The 17,371-nt window shown below is 37.2% G+C and overlaps 1 protein-coding gene across 18 annotated transcripts in view; it reads left to right on the forward strand.

Annotated features, from left to right (window-relative positions):
- PTK2 (protein tyrosine kinase 2) overlaps positions 1–17,371 on the forward strand; it is a 190,477-nt gene that overhangs the window by 105,082 nt on the left and 68,024 nt on the right. For all 18 annotated transcript variants that reach the window (XM_032676611.1, XM_032676467.1, XM_032676486.1 and 15 more), the window contains 3 exons: positions 10,142–10,221; positions 11,695–11,757; positions 15,779–15,833. In XM_032676611.1, coding sequence (XP_032532502.1) covers positions 10,142–10,221; positions 11,695–11,757; positions 15,779–15,833 — 198 coding nt within the window. The remainder of the gene's footprint in view (positions 1–10,141; positions 10,222–11,694; positions 11,758–15,778; positions 15,834–17,371) is intronic.

Here is a 17,371-nt window from a genome sequence, read left to right on the forward strand (position 1 = left end):
CGGATATTGAATAACCCAAACCTGAACCAAAGTGAACTCCAGTCCCACCCCCAAACCCTTAAATGTGAACTACAAAGGGTTCCTGAGTCAAAATACTGTGAGTTTTATCAAGAACAAACATCCTTTGTGTGTGTGTGTGTGTGTGTGTGTGTGTGTGTGTGTGTGTTCATGTGTTCTGTTGACTCTTTTGTAAATCTCAAAAGACTAAAGATAGCTGATTGTTATATGATTTTTTTAACATTTTTCAGAGGAAATGACTGTAAAGGTACAAAAGGAGAATAAAAAGTCGTAGTTTTTGAGTAATGAAAGTGGAACTTCACCTTTTTCTTGTGCTTTTTGGGAGCACTTGTAGTTGCTTTAGATAAGTGTTGGTGAAATTCACTGTGAGTGTCTTCCATTCCCTCTGTCCCAGTGACATGGCTGTTGGGAAGTGGAAATAAAAAACCAGGCTTCTCTCTTTTGCCTTAGTGGCTGAGTGGGGAACGAAAGCCATATCTCAAATTGAGATAGAATACAGCTTTTTAAAGCATTCTTATAATGAGAATCAGACGTAAGCTACTTGAATTACCTTCCTTTTATTGTGGGACAAGAGCCTGCACACATTTATCCTTGAATAACATGTTAGCCTGCAGTAATTGGAGATGGTTTATCCCTTGATGAAAAGGGAGTAAGCATCTATCCGGGGGGGTGGGGGCAGCTCTTGGGCATCAGCTGTTCCATTGTTGATGTCCTTGTGCTTCAAACAGAAGACTTTTAAAGTAACTTTTTGGGGTTTTTTAGATCCCAACAAACAAGAAAAGGTTGTTTTTATCAGTGTAGAATTAGTCTTTGCTGCCTCTTTTAGCCTGCAGTGTGGAGCTGCCCTGGAGATGTTCATATATATAATATATAATAGAGACCATAGGACTGAACTGTGTTTCGAATTTGCTTTTTAAAATGAACCAAAGTTTGTGTAATGCACAAGAGAAAAATGGAGCTGAATTCTGTACCACAAGGGCTGTATGTCTCATCAGACAAGTACAAGGTTCATTTTTATAGGAAAACTGTTTTTAAAAAGAGAAGATAAAAGTTATACTTTTACTTATTAAAAAAAAAAGGTAGAAAAAAGATCCTCTAAAAAGAAGAGGCAAAGTTTTTTGTGGACCAATGGCACTTTTTTGCTCTGTCTCTGTAGTGTGTGTAAAAATAATGCTCTTGCTTAAAATGTATTTCATTACATGAAAAATCTCTATATTATGGCAGATAAATGCATCATGCAAATTAAATTATTTTTATAACTCTGTCCCTGACATGTAGGAAATTTTAAGTCCAAGCAATTACTGTAATAACTTAATGATTAAAGTTTTATAAGGCTTAGGTGCCTGAGATGTAATTTGAAATGCAGGCTGGGAATTAGACTCTTTAACCTAATTAAATAACAACATCTCTTATATCCTAATAAAAATAGGAGACCTAAAGCAAATGACTTTGACAGGAAAAGCTTTGAGGGAAATCAAGGACACAGGGAGAAAAGCTGTCGTTTTTCATGATGTTGGCAGCCTGTTTAAAACAACAACAAAAAATCAAACCAGATCTTTCAGGAAGAGTTAATGGCTGACACATAAACTGTGCCCTACAGGGAGGTGGCAATAAATGTAAGAATTGCAGCTGCTTAAAAAGATACTAAAAAAATACAATTTTTTTAAAAATATATAAATCAAACTGGGCATCTGTCTGCTCCTTACAGCTTGCAAAGGCAATTTTAAGTGAGATTTCCTTGACAGGGGTAGGTTTCTGAAGTTGCTGAAATTCACATAAAGTACTTAATTTTTACATAAAAAAGTTGATTTACACTTTCAAAACTTTGCTGATGTTCTTGTTTTAGGCTTTGCTCTTTGTATAGTTGTGGAGCTACTTTGGTTATCTCCCAAATGTTGTGTGCCCAGTGTCTGCCTTCCCTTAGCAGTGCTGTGTGGCAAGAACGTAAACTTACTCCTGTTCCTTAGCTCAGGCCGAAGAGAAAAGACTGCTTTGGTTTAAAATTTCCACCTGTCAGACAGAGTGGTGAAAATAATCCTTGTGGGCTCTTTTGCAGTCATATGTGAATTGCTCTTAATCCAACATGATAAATTTAAAATGCTTGGGACAGGTTCCCATGTACTGACGTGAGGGTTATGTCTTTGTTAGTGGTCTGGTACAAAATGTTTCTCCAATTAGTGTATTAGGTTGTATATAACAAAAAAAACCCAAACAAAAAAACCCAAACAAACCAAAAAACACCCACAACCGAAAACCAAAAAAGTTGATTCACATTGATGCTTGGACTCATTTGTTCTGGAAAATCAAAATGCCGTATCAAAGTATAAAATTAGCTGAGAACGAGGCCTGCTTAGTAGGCTGAGCCCTGTGTGGCTCCCAGGAGTATAGTCCTACTTTGTGGAAGGTCTGTGAGGCAGCAGCGTCCCTTGCAGTGACATCTGGAGCTCGGCCCGCTCGGACAGACGGGGTCGTTTTTAGCCAGCCTGTCCCTAACAATGCCTCCTCAGAAGTTGGTTTCCCCCCCATCCCATCTCTAATGCCCTTATTATTAACAGAGGAGCTTCCAAAATTGGTTAGAGATGTCAAAGATCACCTCTAGATAATACAGAGACTGTGACCTTGGGAGAAGAGGAGGAGGAGCAGCTGAGGGCAGATGGCAGATGAATGTTATCCTGATACTGGATCTGGGCTTTTAACTCCCCTAGATGAGGCCAAAGCCCTAATTTTCCCTAATGTTGACTTATCTCCTGTAGCAAGTCTAATATTATCAGATGGGTAAGTAGGGGTGGAAACACATATGTGTTTCCCTCCTGTGTGTATTTTAAAAACTACCATTACGATCATTAAGGTGGCTCCTAAAAATACTGATGACATTAGGAGCAGGCCTTGGGCTTTTGTGCATCTGGGGCTTCATTCAGAGCAGATGAGGCACAAATCTTACAGGGTTGATTCTGCATCAGATTTCTGAAGCTGTAGGTTGAGACCCTCTTCTTTCAAACTGGTTATTTTGATTTTGTAGGGATGAAAATTCAGTGTCCTGCAAGAACTTGCTGTTGGGAAACAAGGATGGAGGAGCCACCTCCTTTTACAGTTTGGTGATGAGATATGAGCAGTTACACTGGGTGACTGTTCCACACTGACCCAGTGATCTGTGTCCCGGGGTACACTGCAGCATTTCTGTGGTGCATTTAATGCTACAAGAAGGATTACGCTGGAAACCACAGAATATTTGAGACAGTTCTGTCTGGTGGGATACCACGGAAGAGCCGCGTCATGGATCATGGTGGATTTGTGTGTGGCACCTGCTACAAGTGCAGGATAGAGACACATCTTTCGTTTTGGTTAGGAAATTGTGATACAAACAAGTGTACTCTATACTTCAGATTTTGTCCTGTCACATAAGTGGTCCCTTATGTAGTTCCTTATAAGTAGAAAATCAGCTTTTCCCATGGATATATTGAGGTACTCTGGTCTTTCATGTTACGGAAGCTGGAATTGGTAAATCACAGGAATGATGTCTTTGGATTTTGGTAGGATAGATGTCACCAGAAGTGTTGTGTGTTAGTGTGAAACAAAGATCCTGGCTGAATTCAACCGCTGTGGCTGAGGTTGAATAACAGCATACAAAACCAAACATAGAATCACCTGCCAGTAGTAGAAAATTGAACGTTTAGAAGAAGGTGCTAGAACACACCTGAGCTGTTGAAAACAAAGATAAATTACTGAGAATAAATAAACTATTGTGTATATGGGATGATTAAGAGGAATTTGTATTTTTTTAATATAAATGACACCAACTAAACAGAAGTACGTAATTTCTGAATATATAAAAGCACCAGCTACCAATATCTGTATAGAACAAATGGATAATGAGAAAATGATGTAATGTAAATCTTTGTTTTCCACGCTTCATTAAATGGTTATAATTACTATTCATGTGCTATATACTAAATGGAGTACAGAGGACATTTTGTTTCTTTGTTTGCTTATCTAAATATCTTATATGTTGTGATGATTTTTTTGGTTATGCACTTAACTCTTCAGGGGGTACTTAATCGCTGAAGGGTTCTATAAATGCAGTTTTCAAAGCAATGCAAATTTGGGGGGAAAAATAAAATAAAAAAGGACTAAGTTGTGTAAGTAGGTCATAGACATTGAAAGAAAAGCCAGAAAAATAGATTGCTTATTTTTAAACTGTCCTCCTGAAAAATTGGAGATTATCCTGTGGGAAATTTCTTGGTACCATTAAATGAGCTGGCAGAGCTAGTGTAGTGGCTAATTATTGGTATTTGCCCTTTTTGAGACATCATTTGATAGTACTGTTGCTAAAGAATTTCCACAGTATTTACACTTGAAAACTCAGTGTGAAGTTCGATTTTATGTAATAATTTCTAAGGCTATAAATGAATTTAAACCTAAAATATCTTTTTAAGACACAGTACACAGGGTTTTTTTAAATCCCTAAATTCCTGGAAAGCATTTACTAAGTTCAGAATTATTTTACTCTTGTTCTTAATAAAGAAATCTAAATCCAGCGTGGTGTTTTTATGAACTGCTTGTCAGCTTGGGTGAACCTTCTTCTGAAATAGTGCAGCTGCATAAAAAACTTGTGTGCAGGAAAATGAAGCAGATGGCTTTTGAAAGTAGCAGCTGGTATAGAAAATACGAGGCCAGTGATAGATTTCTCCTTAAATCATGTGTGCTGGCATAGGGCTATTCTCTGGTTTTTCCATCTTCACAAACACGGGTTTCCCCCTGTCTCCAGTTTTTATTTTAAATTATTCTGTCTGGGATTTGCAACCCATTTCTGTAGCTGGGAAACTGCCCATTAGTTCCTAATAAATTTTGAGGAATTGGAAGTGGCACCATCAGTAATTTACCCCTTCAAGTAAAAGAACAAATATTTTACAAGTCTGACATCAGAAATGAAACAGGGCTTGTGTTTATGTGCCCATCTTCCATGTGGGAAAAGCTTTTCAGTTCACGGTTCAGTGTTCACCTCCTTTCTTTTGTTATGATGTCTTTTAACTTTTAATACCCAAATGACTGGAGACAGAAGAGAGATCTGTGCTCCGGCTAAAAGGTGAAGAATGGTGATAGAAAATATTTTAAAAATATTGTTAAGACTAGAAAGTGAATAAAGTGAATTCTCTTGGAATGTCAGGAAGTATGTTATGGGTGTAGGATTGTGTTGGACTTCTAAGTCCTTGTTTGCTTTAAATACTACTCCCCTTTCTAAGCATGTATTCACTGAACACAGATGTTGTATGTTGGGGGGTGGGGGTGACAATTTTGTTTCCCCTTTTATTTTGTCAGAACACGTTAAAGACTTTTCCTACTTCCAAGAGGTGCATTTATGTTTGGCATTCCTATTTTCCTCACCTTGCATCCCTTCCTTGTAGTGCGCTGTTTGTAGCTGTCGTGACCAAGAAGTTGGCTCCAAATGTGAGGTGTAGGCCACACTTTAATTCCTATTTGCCAGCCTGCGAATGAGCAAATGCAGGTACAGTTGCTTCCTCTACCCCTGACACTACCCTAGTGCTCATCTGGAAGCCTGGAGCAGTTTGCATTTCCATTATACCATGTTTAATGGAACTTAAGTACATTAATCCTTTCCCCCCAAAGCATACACCTGCTGGACTGTAAATCTGATTTAAACTTGTTAGAACATTTTAAAAAAAATAATCCGAGAGAAGAGGTGTTTGAAATCAACACCACAGTTTGCAGCAAGAAATTATTTTGGTCTCTCTCCTCCTTTAAACTGTTTTCCAGTATATTTTTCCTTGTGAGTTCAGATAAGCACATTATGCTGGAATGCAAAAGAAGTAAGTCAGTGGAAGCAGGTGTGTTGCAAGCAACATATACCCAAGTGATTCACTCCAGGCATCATATTTTGAGGGCTTGATTGTTAAGAAATTAAAAGTATGTAGGCTTTTAGCTGTGTGACAGTTGAATTCATAATCCTGGTGTAAATCCAGGTGTTTGTCTTGTTAATTTGGCACCTTTTTATTGCTGTAATATTGTGACCATGAAGTATTTGAGATTACTACAGACTTCATGTAGTTTTATCATAGAGTATGTGTGTGTCTATATATATATGTGTGTGTGTGATGTATCTCTTGATGTACTCATGAGCCTTCCTCCAGGCCTTGTACGCTGGTAACTGAATTTCCAAGGCATAAGTAAAGGTCTGCACGTACCACCAAGGAGGGCAGTTCTGCAGATGTAACATCAACTCAAAGATAACAGGATCTCCAAACCCCCAGGGATCAGGATTCATTCCCTCTTAACATGTGAATTTGTAATAAACAGGAAAAAAAACCTGATAAGTTTTGTTAAGATCTGTAAGAGTTCAGTTTTTATGTCTTTGTGTGTATATAGGCTTTATACTCTTGAAAGTGGGGCCTTTTTTGTCTGAAACAGACAGAAAATATTCTCATTTCTCTCATTTAATTATATTAACAACAATAATAATAATAATAAAAGTTATAATTGAGCAAATGCAAAAGACTTCTAGGAACACTATTCAATTGCCTGTGGCAGTGCACTTAATTAGCATTAAATTATCTCTTGTATCTCTTCCACTTAATACTTGTTCAGGCTTTTTCCTTAGGAGATTGTGCTGAACCTCTTACAAAATTCTTATCTAACCTCTGCACAAGCATTAGTTCTCGTGCATGGATCTGATGCCATCTCAAAGAGAACAGTCAAGCGAAATTAAAGGTGATAAGAGATGTTCTCATTAGTATTCTGGGAGTAGAAATTGAATCTGCTGGGTTTTTTTCTTAGTGAAAGTCAAAGAACGTGTGCGGGCAGGTTTCTGAAAAAAGATAAAATTAATTCCTTCTATCAATTTATTTTCTCTGCTATCTGTAATAGGACACTGCTCAATCTAGACCACTAGATTATGGACAGAGGCTTCCTGAAGTTTATAATCTCTTTACATACCTTCCAGAATTTCAACACCAAAATAAATAGGTGTTTATAATGTAAAATACTTTTTTTTTCTTCCAAAATGTTGTACTGGGGGAGGGTCTTTTAAATTTTCTTAGTCCTCAGTTCTGGTGCCTGTGGTTTCAGGGTCAAACTGAGGAAAACATGACTGGAATTTGTGAAAGCTCACAAGCCAGAGGGCACGAGGAAATAAACCCCAAAATGTTTGGTAATGTTGCTTTTTTATTTATGGAACAGTAGTTTTGTGAGACTGGCAGCATTTTAAAATCACGTTTGCATGACACTGGAGATGTTCTTAAGCTGTTTAGTTTAACAAATGAAGTACTTGAGTACTGGGATCCACAAGGCAACGAGCTGTGGAGATAAATGAATACACATTTGATCAGGATACACTGGGCCTTAAATTAGCATCGTTTCTGCAAGGGGAAGTTTTATAGGTCAGGACTGAAAAAATGCTATTCTACTGCCAATTCTTTTTGGTGTCTGAATACCTTAAGGAATGGATGGGAACAGTTCTGAAATTTCCTGGTAATGCAAAATTGTTGAAATGGTTCCAAAATTGTAAGTCTAGTTAAAAAAAAAAAGTTTAATTAAATATAAGTGATCTGGGCAATGGGTATTTGATTTGGGTGGATGTAAGGCTGGCTAGGGATTTTGTGAACAGGTGTGTGCTTTTTAAGTGAAGTAACTTAGGCTGTACCTGAAGGTGAATTCTCAGAAAAAAGATGGGAGAATTTCTGGAATATGAGTATCCATATGTGATCTTAACTCATATAGAAATTTGCATTTTCAGTTTGTTTCTTCCTTTGGAAATATCCCCTTGTAGACCTGAGGATGAGGAGTGCTGTGCTGATATTTGACACCAATGTATGGTTGCAGAGGTCATTTACAGCAGTAACATGGAGCCTGAAAACTGCATTCCTGATTTCCCTGCTCTGAGCTTGGGTCTGAGAGTTTTAGTGCAGGACCAGTTTCTTGTCCTTACAGATGACCCGAAGTTCTGATTTAATTGTCTAAGTTACTGTGTTGTGCTATTTATAGAATCATAGAATTATTTAGGTTGGAAAAGACCTCAGATATCGAGTCCAACCATTAACCCATCACTGCCACATCCATCATTAAACCACGTCCCCAAGTGCCACATCCATGCTCTTTTTGAACACTTCCAGTGATTCCACCACTTCCCTGGACAGCCTGTTCCAATGCCTGAGCACTCTTTCAGTGAAGATATTTTCCCTAATATCCAGTCTAAGCCTCCCCTGGTACAGCCTGAGGCCATTTCTTCTCATCCTGATTTATCCGTTGTGGTTTGTAAATTATTTAATAAGTTAGAGATGTTTCATCCATTGGAGCAAGAACTGTGTACTTTGCTAACTGAGGACTCTCTGCACTCAGGGACCCTCATGGTTTTGAAAGAAAAATAAAGAATCAAAACATTCTGACTTCCTGGAAGATGCATCTTTCAGTTTATATCACTTAAAGCCATTGGAATTATCAAACATATAATATGTCTGTGTTTTGTGGTTGACTTTTTCTTTTAACCTTCAATCAGATAAACCTTTTTAAATGTTACCAGAAAAATTAAAAATGAAGACTGTTTCACATGGGAGGTTGTTTGTTGGTTTTGATTTTTAATTGTGAGCATAATGGAGAGGAGAATTATGAATTCTGCGTATTTTGTATACTATTACCATGGGAATACAGAATTATTATTTCCATATGTGTATACAAATAGCACACTACGTGATGCTGAAGGACAATTATTCTCCTGTCTCATTAGTATTTGCAGGAATTGAATTGAGAAGAGGTAAAAGCTCATTGTTTTGTCATGTTGAGTTCCGGTATGAATTCAAATGCAGGAAGATTTTTTTTCCTCACATTTCAGCTGTCGTAGTAATTCATTTTCTCACTCTTGCACAGTTTATCATATTTCTTCTTTCACATCTTTCAAAAACAAATTAAAACTTTTCATGCAGTTTAGAACCAGGAAGGTCTCAGGTTTTCTAGTCTGGGGCTGGATCCAGCTGCCACCCGTGCTGAGGGAATACTGTGGTGGATGCTCACATGTTAGGAGGAGGATGCTGACTAGAGAGGACTTCCAGCTGTTGAATCCACAGCTGTACTTCCTTATCTTTGAAATTATGAATTTCATAGCAGTAGTAGTTTGAAATAGTTTTCCTCACAACTTGTCATCGCTCAAAAAAACCCATTTTGTGAAATGTGTTGCTTTCATAGTGTATCATCTCCTCTTTGATCTGCAAGTCAGTCGTGGATTTTTGTGACATTTTGGGACTTTCTGCAGCTTTGGGATCTTAGGCTTTAGGATCTGAATAGCAACTTCATGATTTCATAGAGGATACCATGAGCTGTTAAGGAAAAGCTGTACTTCTGCAGAGATTTGTTACTGGGGAAAAGCACCTGTTGTGCAAAAGAGTGAAGTTCTTCAGCACTGGTTCAGTTCTCTCTTACTGTCTGGGGTTTTGTTGTTGTTGTTGTTATTATTAGTTACTGTATAACTCATTTACTCCAATGTGCTGAAAATATTACCTCAAAAAAGTAGGATTCTGCCTACATCGATGTTGGTAAATAAAACTAGTCCAGGACACGTGATGAGGCTTTAAAGTATTTCCTGCTGTAGATGGTGACAGTCTAGTTTCACTCTTGGTGGTTCTTCTCGTTAGTTCAGGCATTATTTTAGGTCAGCGTGCAGTACAATTTGCACATAATACTCTTTTTACTTCTGTTTTTATTTTCACTGTAGTGCCCAGGCATTTGTCAGTTTTATTTTTATATTTAGATCCACCTACAAAATAAAATCCTGTTGCCCAAGATGGTTCAAGAACACAGCCTTACTTCTCGTAGCCTGAATGCAGGTGCAACCACCTGCTCAGCCTCCTGTGAAGATTCTGATTGTATTTCATAAAACATAGATAATATTGACATAGGTAAAGAATTTTTAAATCAAGTTTATTGCGGTTGAAATGGGTTTCTTACTAAAGTGCAGCTCATTTGTGGAGAATATGAAAGTAACTTCTTTTTTCCCTTCATGCACTGTGAATAGTCATTCAAAAAAAATTAAGATGTATTTATTTTAAAGTAGTTTGGGCAGTGTTTTAGTCTGTGTTGGAACTAACCTTTCTGTGATGCCTACCTGCTTCTTTTGCTGTAGGTGAAAAATGACTATATGTTAGAAATAGCAGATCAAGTGGACCAGGAAATTGCTTTGAAACTAGGTTGCCTTGAAATCCGGTAAGCTGATAATTTAATTTATTATTCAACATCTTTCTGACAGAATATATACATTAATTTTGAAGCTGCTTATAGTTAATCAATTTCTGACCAGTAGAGTTGAATAAAACATCATAAGACTTTTTTTTGCTATAAAGTAATTTGAAGAAAAACTGAATAGACTGTATTTTAACCAATTTCTAGTGGTTTTTAAATTAACATTATTTTTAAATTTTAATTAATTACATCTTGATGCTGCCTTTTGGGTGAATTCATCTGAATAATTCAGAGGCCTGTAGAGAACATTGAAGTATGCTCAGAAAAAAAAATGCATCTGTGGTGTTATTTAGCAAATAGTCTTGTGATTCTGCATATATAAATCCTACAGCTAAAGAATGTAATTATAGATAAATGCTGCTACCTTTCCTCTCTGTATTTACTCAATTTTTAATGTGCTGTTTTGGAATGATTAAATCTTAAGGATCCTTTTGGGTGTTTTTGATGTTCTTGTCAACTGTATAGGCAGCTGGAAAATAAAGATAAATATATCAGATTAAGAGATCCTTGAGAGAGTTCCCAGCTTTGAAATGCATGTGTTGGGTTTTGCTAATTTATGGAGAATTTCAAGCCTGAAACATTTGCTTTAGTTCTGCTGATGTCTCAAACAGGGAGATTAAGGAAGAAGTAAAATTGATAAGAAATGAATGACAAATGTAAACTTGTTAGCAGAGAATAAAAGTGTCCTTTGAACAGTATTTTCCAAATTAAGCCAAAATTTAGGCTTTTGAAATTGCCCAGGTATCACAGGAGAACCTGATGTCTTTGTTATAAGTTTTGCTGGTTGCCCCAGAGCAAACAAAAATTCTTTGTGTAATTGGGAGCTCCTTACAAAATCCTTGGTACCTCATTTCGAAACAAGTAATGAGTATAATAATCTGTGATCATGTTGTCAGCCAGGTCCTGCTTTCCCTGTTTCTCAAGCTGTGGCTCTTCAGAACATTTTCATGAGACATTTCTAGTAGATGACTGCTTAGACTCTTACCCTGAGCGTTCCTGGTCCACTTTCTCCATGAAAACGACAGTCCCAGCCTTCTCCTGACAACAGCTTATCTTATTTATTCCTGTATTTTTTTAATGTGAATATGCCTGGATTGAAATAGTAAAGTTTTCATCGTGCCCTTCTTCCTCTGGTTCTCCCTGTTCCATGCACAGAGTCCTCTTACAAAGGTCCAGTTGTAGGTGGAGAAGAGCTGCTGAGGGGCAGGTTGGGTCACTTCTTTTGTTAGCAGCAGTGGTTTGAAGTGGTTCTGAAAATGCAGTTAACTTGTAAAATTCTTCTGTTTAGGTAGAAGAATAATGCACTGCTATTTATACTATAATTCATTCTAGCAGTGTTTTATGATGGTAAATGAAAGATTTGACTAAATTGATGTTGTAGTTTTTAGGTTGGATCATCCAATAATTGTTGCTTTCATATATTTTTCCTGACTTCAGGAGATCCTACGGAGAGATGAGAGGCAATGCATTAGAAAAGAAGTCCAACTATGAAGTGTTAGAGTAAGTATTGTGTTCTGGCTTGAGGTTTGAACTCTCTTCTTTCATCAGGAACGTTAAATTCAGTTCAATAGCAGAACATTTTTGCTGTAGTTTGTAATTCCAAGTGTGTTGAGATGCTTTAAAGTAAGAAAATGATGATGAAACCTGAAGGTGTAGAAGTAGGAAGAGCATCTTTAACTGTGGTCCAATGAAACAGGTTTGGAGTTGTTTGACCTTGGCTTATTATGATTTTTAGCAATTTTGCTAATGCTTATGGGGTTCATCAACTCTAGTTCTAAGGTGATTTTGTTCCTAAATGTGTTTCTGTGCCCAGTTGCATTCCTCAGTGGTGATTCATCTGTGGCAAAGTTCGAGTTACTTGAAAATGTTTGTGGTATTGTTTTTCCTTGTTTGCCCAGTTTGCATTTTCTGAGTTGTGACTTTGCAATTAGCAAGTTCATTATTTATCTGTGTATCCCAAATTTTAAGAGGACCAAGAAGCATCCTTATACTGAGAGTATTTTGGCTGCTTAACCGTGTGTTACAGGAGATGGCTGCAGTTCAGACAAAGTCCTTTAGAAGCTTCAGGGATTGAAAACTGGGTATATTTGTGTTTATACAGTGGAATGAGTTTCAGACATTCATGCACCAGTGATATGCTCGTCACTACGAATTACCTTTGTGAAAAGATGCTGTAGAGTTTAACATAAAATTGGGATAAAAGGTTGGTTTAGCAATCAAGTCTCTGTTTTTTTTACCTTATTTTTAATGACAGTGTGTGCTACCTTTTAGAGGTGTGAAATTAGAACATTTGGAGGTGGAAGATAGGATTTTACATCACAGTCAGTAAGTTCGCAAGGATTTTTGGGGAAATTGTATGATTTTAATAAAAAGATAACTTTGGTTGCTTATCTGTAGAGTAACTGGTGTTTCTGTAGTGCTCCTCTATCTATGTGGGATTTTTAAAGCCTTATTTTTGTTTGAATTAGGGATATTTTTTAAGGACTTTAGTTTTTTGTCTGTAGTCACTAGTAGAAATATTATGGGTTTGAGAAGCAAGATGTGATTTTTTTGAGATATAGCTGGGAGAAATGAAGGATGAAAACACCTTCAACTGACTAAATTACAAGCTAATAAGAGTCTGCAAAACGTGCCAATGATTACCAAAACTTACTAATTTGATCTTACCACCTTAGTAGCTCATAAAGATTTAACGATACAAGAAATATTTATTGCTCAAGTGAGGCTTTTTGTTAATTTTTGAGGGGGGCTGCTAGTTTTAGTACATCATAAGGCACTTAACCAGCTGAGAGCAATTTTTAAATGGCCTTTTTTTTTTTCATTGGGTGTGATTGCTCCTTGCCTGTCTTTGTTAGATGTCTATTTGATGTATATTTGGTCAGATTGTCATACAAAGCCAGATCTCGATGGGAAATGGTAGATAGAATCAAACTGTTAAGTAGCCTTTAATAGTTGGGCCTTCGTGGAATGAAAGAAGAATTCTTTCATAACAAATGTGAAGCCTGTTAACATAGAACAGGGGTAATTACAACTACAGAAATGGGAGCTATAGGAAGGAACAGCTGCAGCCACAGTTTGGTAAAAAGCATGTTATAGTGTATTATGTTAATCTAATGTTACTTTGTTGTTGTAACTTCAGTTGAGATGAAAAATACAAACAAAGATATATGTTGCCTAAAGCTGCTTATCATTATATGACAAGCGGCATCATCTATTTGTAGTTGTTGTTTTATTAATCCTATTGAAGTTTATACATTAAAAATAAAAGAATTTACATTTAAGCCCACAAGAAGGCTGGAGTAGATGAGGTTAAACAAAAAGCTGTAGTAGAGCTGTATGAACCAGGATCTCATTATCTCTTGCTGGCAATCAGAAACCAGATGACTGAGTTGGTGTCTCCCTTGCTGGCCATTTCAGCCCCACACAGCACAGCTGGGCAGGAGTGTGTAGGTTGTGTGTTTAAAACTGTTTGTATGTTCCAATTTCCTGTGTTTATTCTCTTATTTATAGGTATCCATAGGTTGTTGTGGAGCAGGGCATTAAATCTTTGTGGTTGTTACGTTAAATTCTCCTCCGGTAAATAAATGTACAGTCTCAGCTAAACACTGTTTTATTAATAAATTTTAATAATTAAGAGTTGTGGTCCATTGTATTCTGCATAAGAATTTCTTCTCAATTTGTTGCACTCAGATCAGTACAAAAGGCCACTGTACAACTTGTTTTAGTAATGAGTCAAATGAGATTGTCACAGCCAGGTGCTGCAGGACTGTTAAGATGTGGAATACTGGGGTGATGTAGGGGCTTCGTTTCAGAAACACCATCTCTCTCTCAAATGCCTAGTGTTAAACTAATATATCCCTTGTCAAAATGTCTTTGCATATTACTGAGATGGCAATAGTGTGTGAGATTCATTGTAACTGTGTGGGATGATAAACTGCATATCATTTGCATTTGAGAAGAAATGCATCAAAGGAATTAACATTTATGGAAGTTTTATAATCTTGCAGCTTACTGTCATTGCACAGATGCCAGTGTTCATGTGCACAGGAACGTTCTGCTCCTCTTAGCTGAGGATGTTTTTGGTATGGAATTGTGTACTGCTCATCTTCAGAGAGCTTTAAAAATACCCTGGTTTATTCCATTTTGAGAGAGATTTTTATATTGACTTTAATGTTGACTTTGTTCTTGTGCCGTTAGGTAGCAGTAAATAAATCCTGAATATCTCTGCTTGCTAAAGGCTTTTCCTTTCTTTGCCAAAAGTAAGAATTCCAGATGTATTTCTGTATATGTTCAAAGCATGGAAAGCTTGTTTTCATACTTGTTCCAGAAGCAGATAAGAGTGTTCGAATGAGATGGTAACCTCTTAAATTGAAAGGGAAAAAAATCAGTAACACCTTTGAGAGGCAAAGGATATAAATTCTTTTCCTATTTACACTTTTCACTTAGTTTTTCCTTCTTTACACACAGATTTTTTGCTAATACTGTAGTTTATGGTCACACAATGTTTTTACACCTGGTTGTAAAGAGGTCATCTTCTGCACCACCATATCCCTGGCAACTTCTCAAGGACTTATTTTGAAGCTCATGTTTAGTTGTAGTGGAATAAACACACCTTAGACCTAAACTACATGCTGCACATGACACAAGTGTTTAATCTGATAGCTCTGCTTTTCAAACCAGGGCTACACACCTAAGTGTGAAGGTGAGCTCGATGTAGTTTAGTTTGCAGCATTCAAGCTAACAGGCAGAATTAGGATCCTGACTTACAAATACAAAAAGTGAGATTATATGGAAGAAAAAAGCTGTGAATTTAAACGTTGGATGGTTCATATGAGTTAAAAATGACAGTAGAAATTTAAAGAGACTTTAATTATAGTTCTTCAGAGGGTATGGCAGTCAACATGCTTAGTGAGGTGATATCATGAGGATTCCTGTATGGATTCCTGGATTCTTTAGGCCAGGTTGGGGCTCTGGTCAACTTGATGTAGTGGAAGGAATCCCTGCCCATGGCAACTACGTGGTCATTAAGGTCCCTTCCAGCCCAAACCATTCTGTGAGTCTGTTGTGTCTCCTACTCCATTCTAAGAGGGGTTTATCAGTTTTCCATTTTCATGTTGCTCCCTCTTCACCTGAATAAGAATAGTTTTTCAATACTCTTTAAATTTTTAAAACATTTACAAAGAACTGGCTTTATTCTCAAAACTCCTCTGTGCCCACGCCAACATTTCAAGTAACAGACTTCCCACAGAGGTACCTGTTTAAATCCTTTTGGGTTGAAACTAGAGGTGCTGCTATCCCTCATTTGCCATGGAAGTGGCCATGCTTGGAATTTTAATTGTATTGTTTGTGTTACTCTGAGATTGCCAATGACCTTACCATGAAAGTTGTTTGCTATATTGTATGTGCCAGTTAAAAAGCAAAACAAGCAGAAAACAGACCCAAAACACCACCCTGAAAAAGAACATTATAATAATATACAATGTTTTTGATATTAATGCCGTGTGGTTTTTTTTTTTTTCAGGAAGGATGTTGGTTTGAGACGTTTTTTCCCGAAGAGTTTACTAGATTCAGTGAAGGTAATTATAGTTCCAGTCAATCCTATACTACTTTAAAGAAAAAAGTGTCAGAAATCTGAAAATTGCATTATCCTTTTCACTGTATAGTGCTGAGGGAATTGCTGTGCAGTTGTGCTTTCTTGGTGAAAAAATATCCAAGCTGTTTATCGGGTTGGTAGGATCTAAATCCCAGTAATACAGCCATGCATCTGGCAGGACTGGGATAACAAGGATTCACATGGCCTTGGTGAGCTTCTGTGAGAGGGGCACAGCTCTGCCTCTCAAACCTTGGGGACAGAAATGCAAAACAAGTCCTTGGATCCTCATGCATCAAATAACTTTTTTTTTTTTTTTCCTTCCTCAAAAGAAAAATGAGACTTCTGGAGAAAGAGGAAGGGGACAGAAAAAAGCATATTTTACTGGCAACTTGATAAGACATGCTCTGCCTTCCTTGCTTGAGACTCTATCCAGCTCATTCAAGGAAGATTTCCAGTAATTTCTACTTGTGTTAATCCCAGTTAAGACTATAAACGTTACTTGAATCTCGCTCCCATTGAAGTCCATATGTTCTCAGAGTAAAAAATGCAAATTTTTAGCACCGTGTCTTGAAAAGGGGGATTAGGACTGGTCACCAAGTATTTTACAGCTACAACCACCTTGATATGAATGTCTTGGTTAAGATACCTATTTACCATTCATACATGAAAGTATAAGTCATAAATTGCTATTTTGGAGCTGGTTTTGGTAGGCAGTGGTGCTTTATAGAAATAATAGAATTCAACTTCAGATTTGCATTGTGATTTAAATGGGTAAATAGAAAAGGTCTGTCATGACGGGGTTTTGTTTCAAAAGACTTTTGAAAATCAGGAGCTAATAAAGTCAAGTGGATTTAAGTAATCCCTGTGCATTTTAATTTAAGCAATTATCTGAAACTGTATTCCCTGCTAACGGGAGAAATTGTGGTGAAAGGCTCCAGACGTAAAAGTAAGAATAACTGTCTCAAAAATGGGATTGTGGAGCCAGAAAACTGACTGACCAAGAAAACTGCTCTTTAGAAATCCTGAAAGGGGGAGAGTAGCAGAAAGAAGAAGCAGAAATTGCCAGAAGGTGAAGCTGAGCAGAGCTTTGCAAAGTCATGAAAAAAATGGTTGGATGTATGAAGAGGAAGAACAAGGGAAGGAAAAGCGGGTTTGCTTTTTAATGAAAATTAAATCCCTATTCAAAATAATCTAGGATTGGTCCAAATTCTTAAATGACTCTTGCACTTTGTGAAGACCAATGGTTTTGAACTGGCAGGCAAAGGAGGGCTCCTGATGGCCATGAAATATGAAATTATTTATTTCTCTTGCTTCTCTCTGCCTTGAACAAATGCAGAGGGGAAGAAAATGGTTCTTAGGCAAGCTTTTAAGAGCAAATTTTCAGTGCATTTCCTTTGAGGTTGCCATTTACAGATATTTATGATAGATGCCCCCCTTCTGTTATGGAGGGGGTGTGTTTTTTGGGCCTTTTCAGCCTGGAGAAGGGAAGGCTGGGGAGACCTTAGAGCCCCTTCCAGTGCC

Source organism: Chiroxiphia lanceolata, chromosome 1 (genome assembly GCF_009829145.1).
Source record: "Chiroxiphia lanceolata isolate bChiLan1 chromosome 1, bChiLan1.pri, whole genome shotgun sequence".
Taxonomy (NCBI): domain Eukaryota; kingdom Metazoa; phylum Chordata; class Aves; order Passeriformes; family Pipridae; genus Chiroxiphia; species Chiroxiphia lanceolata.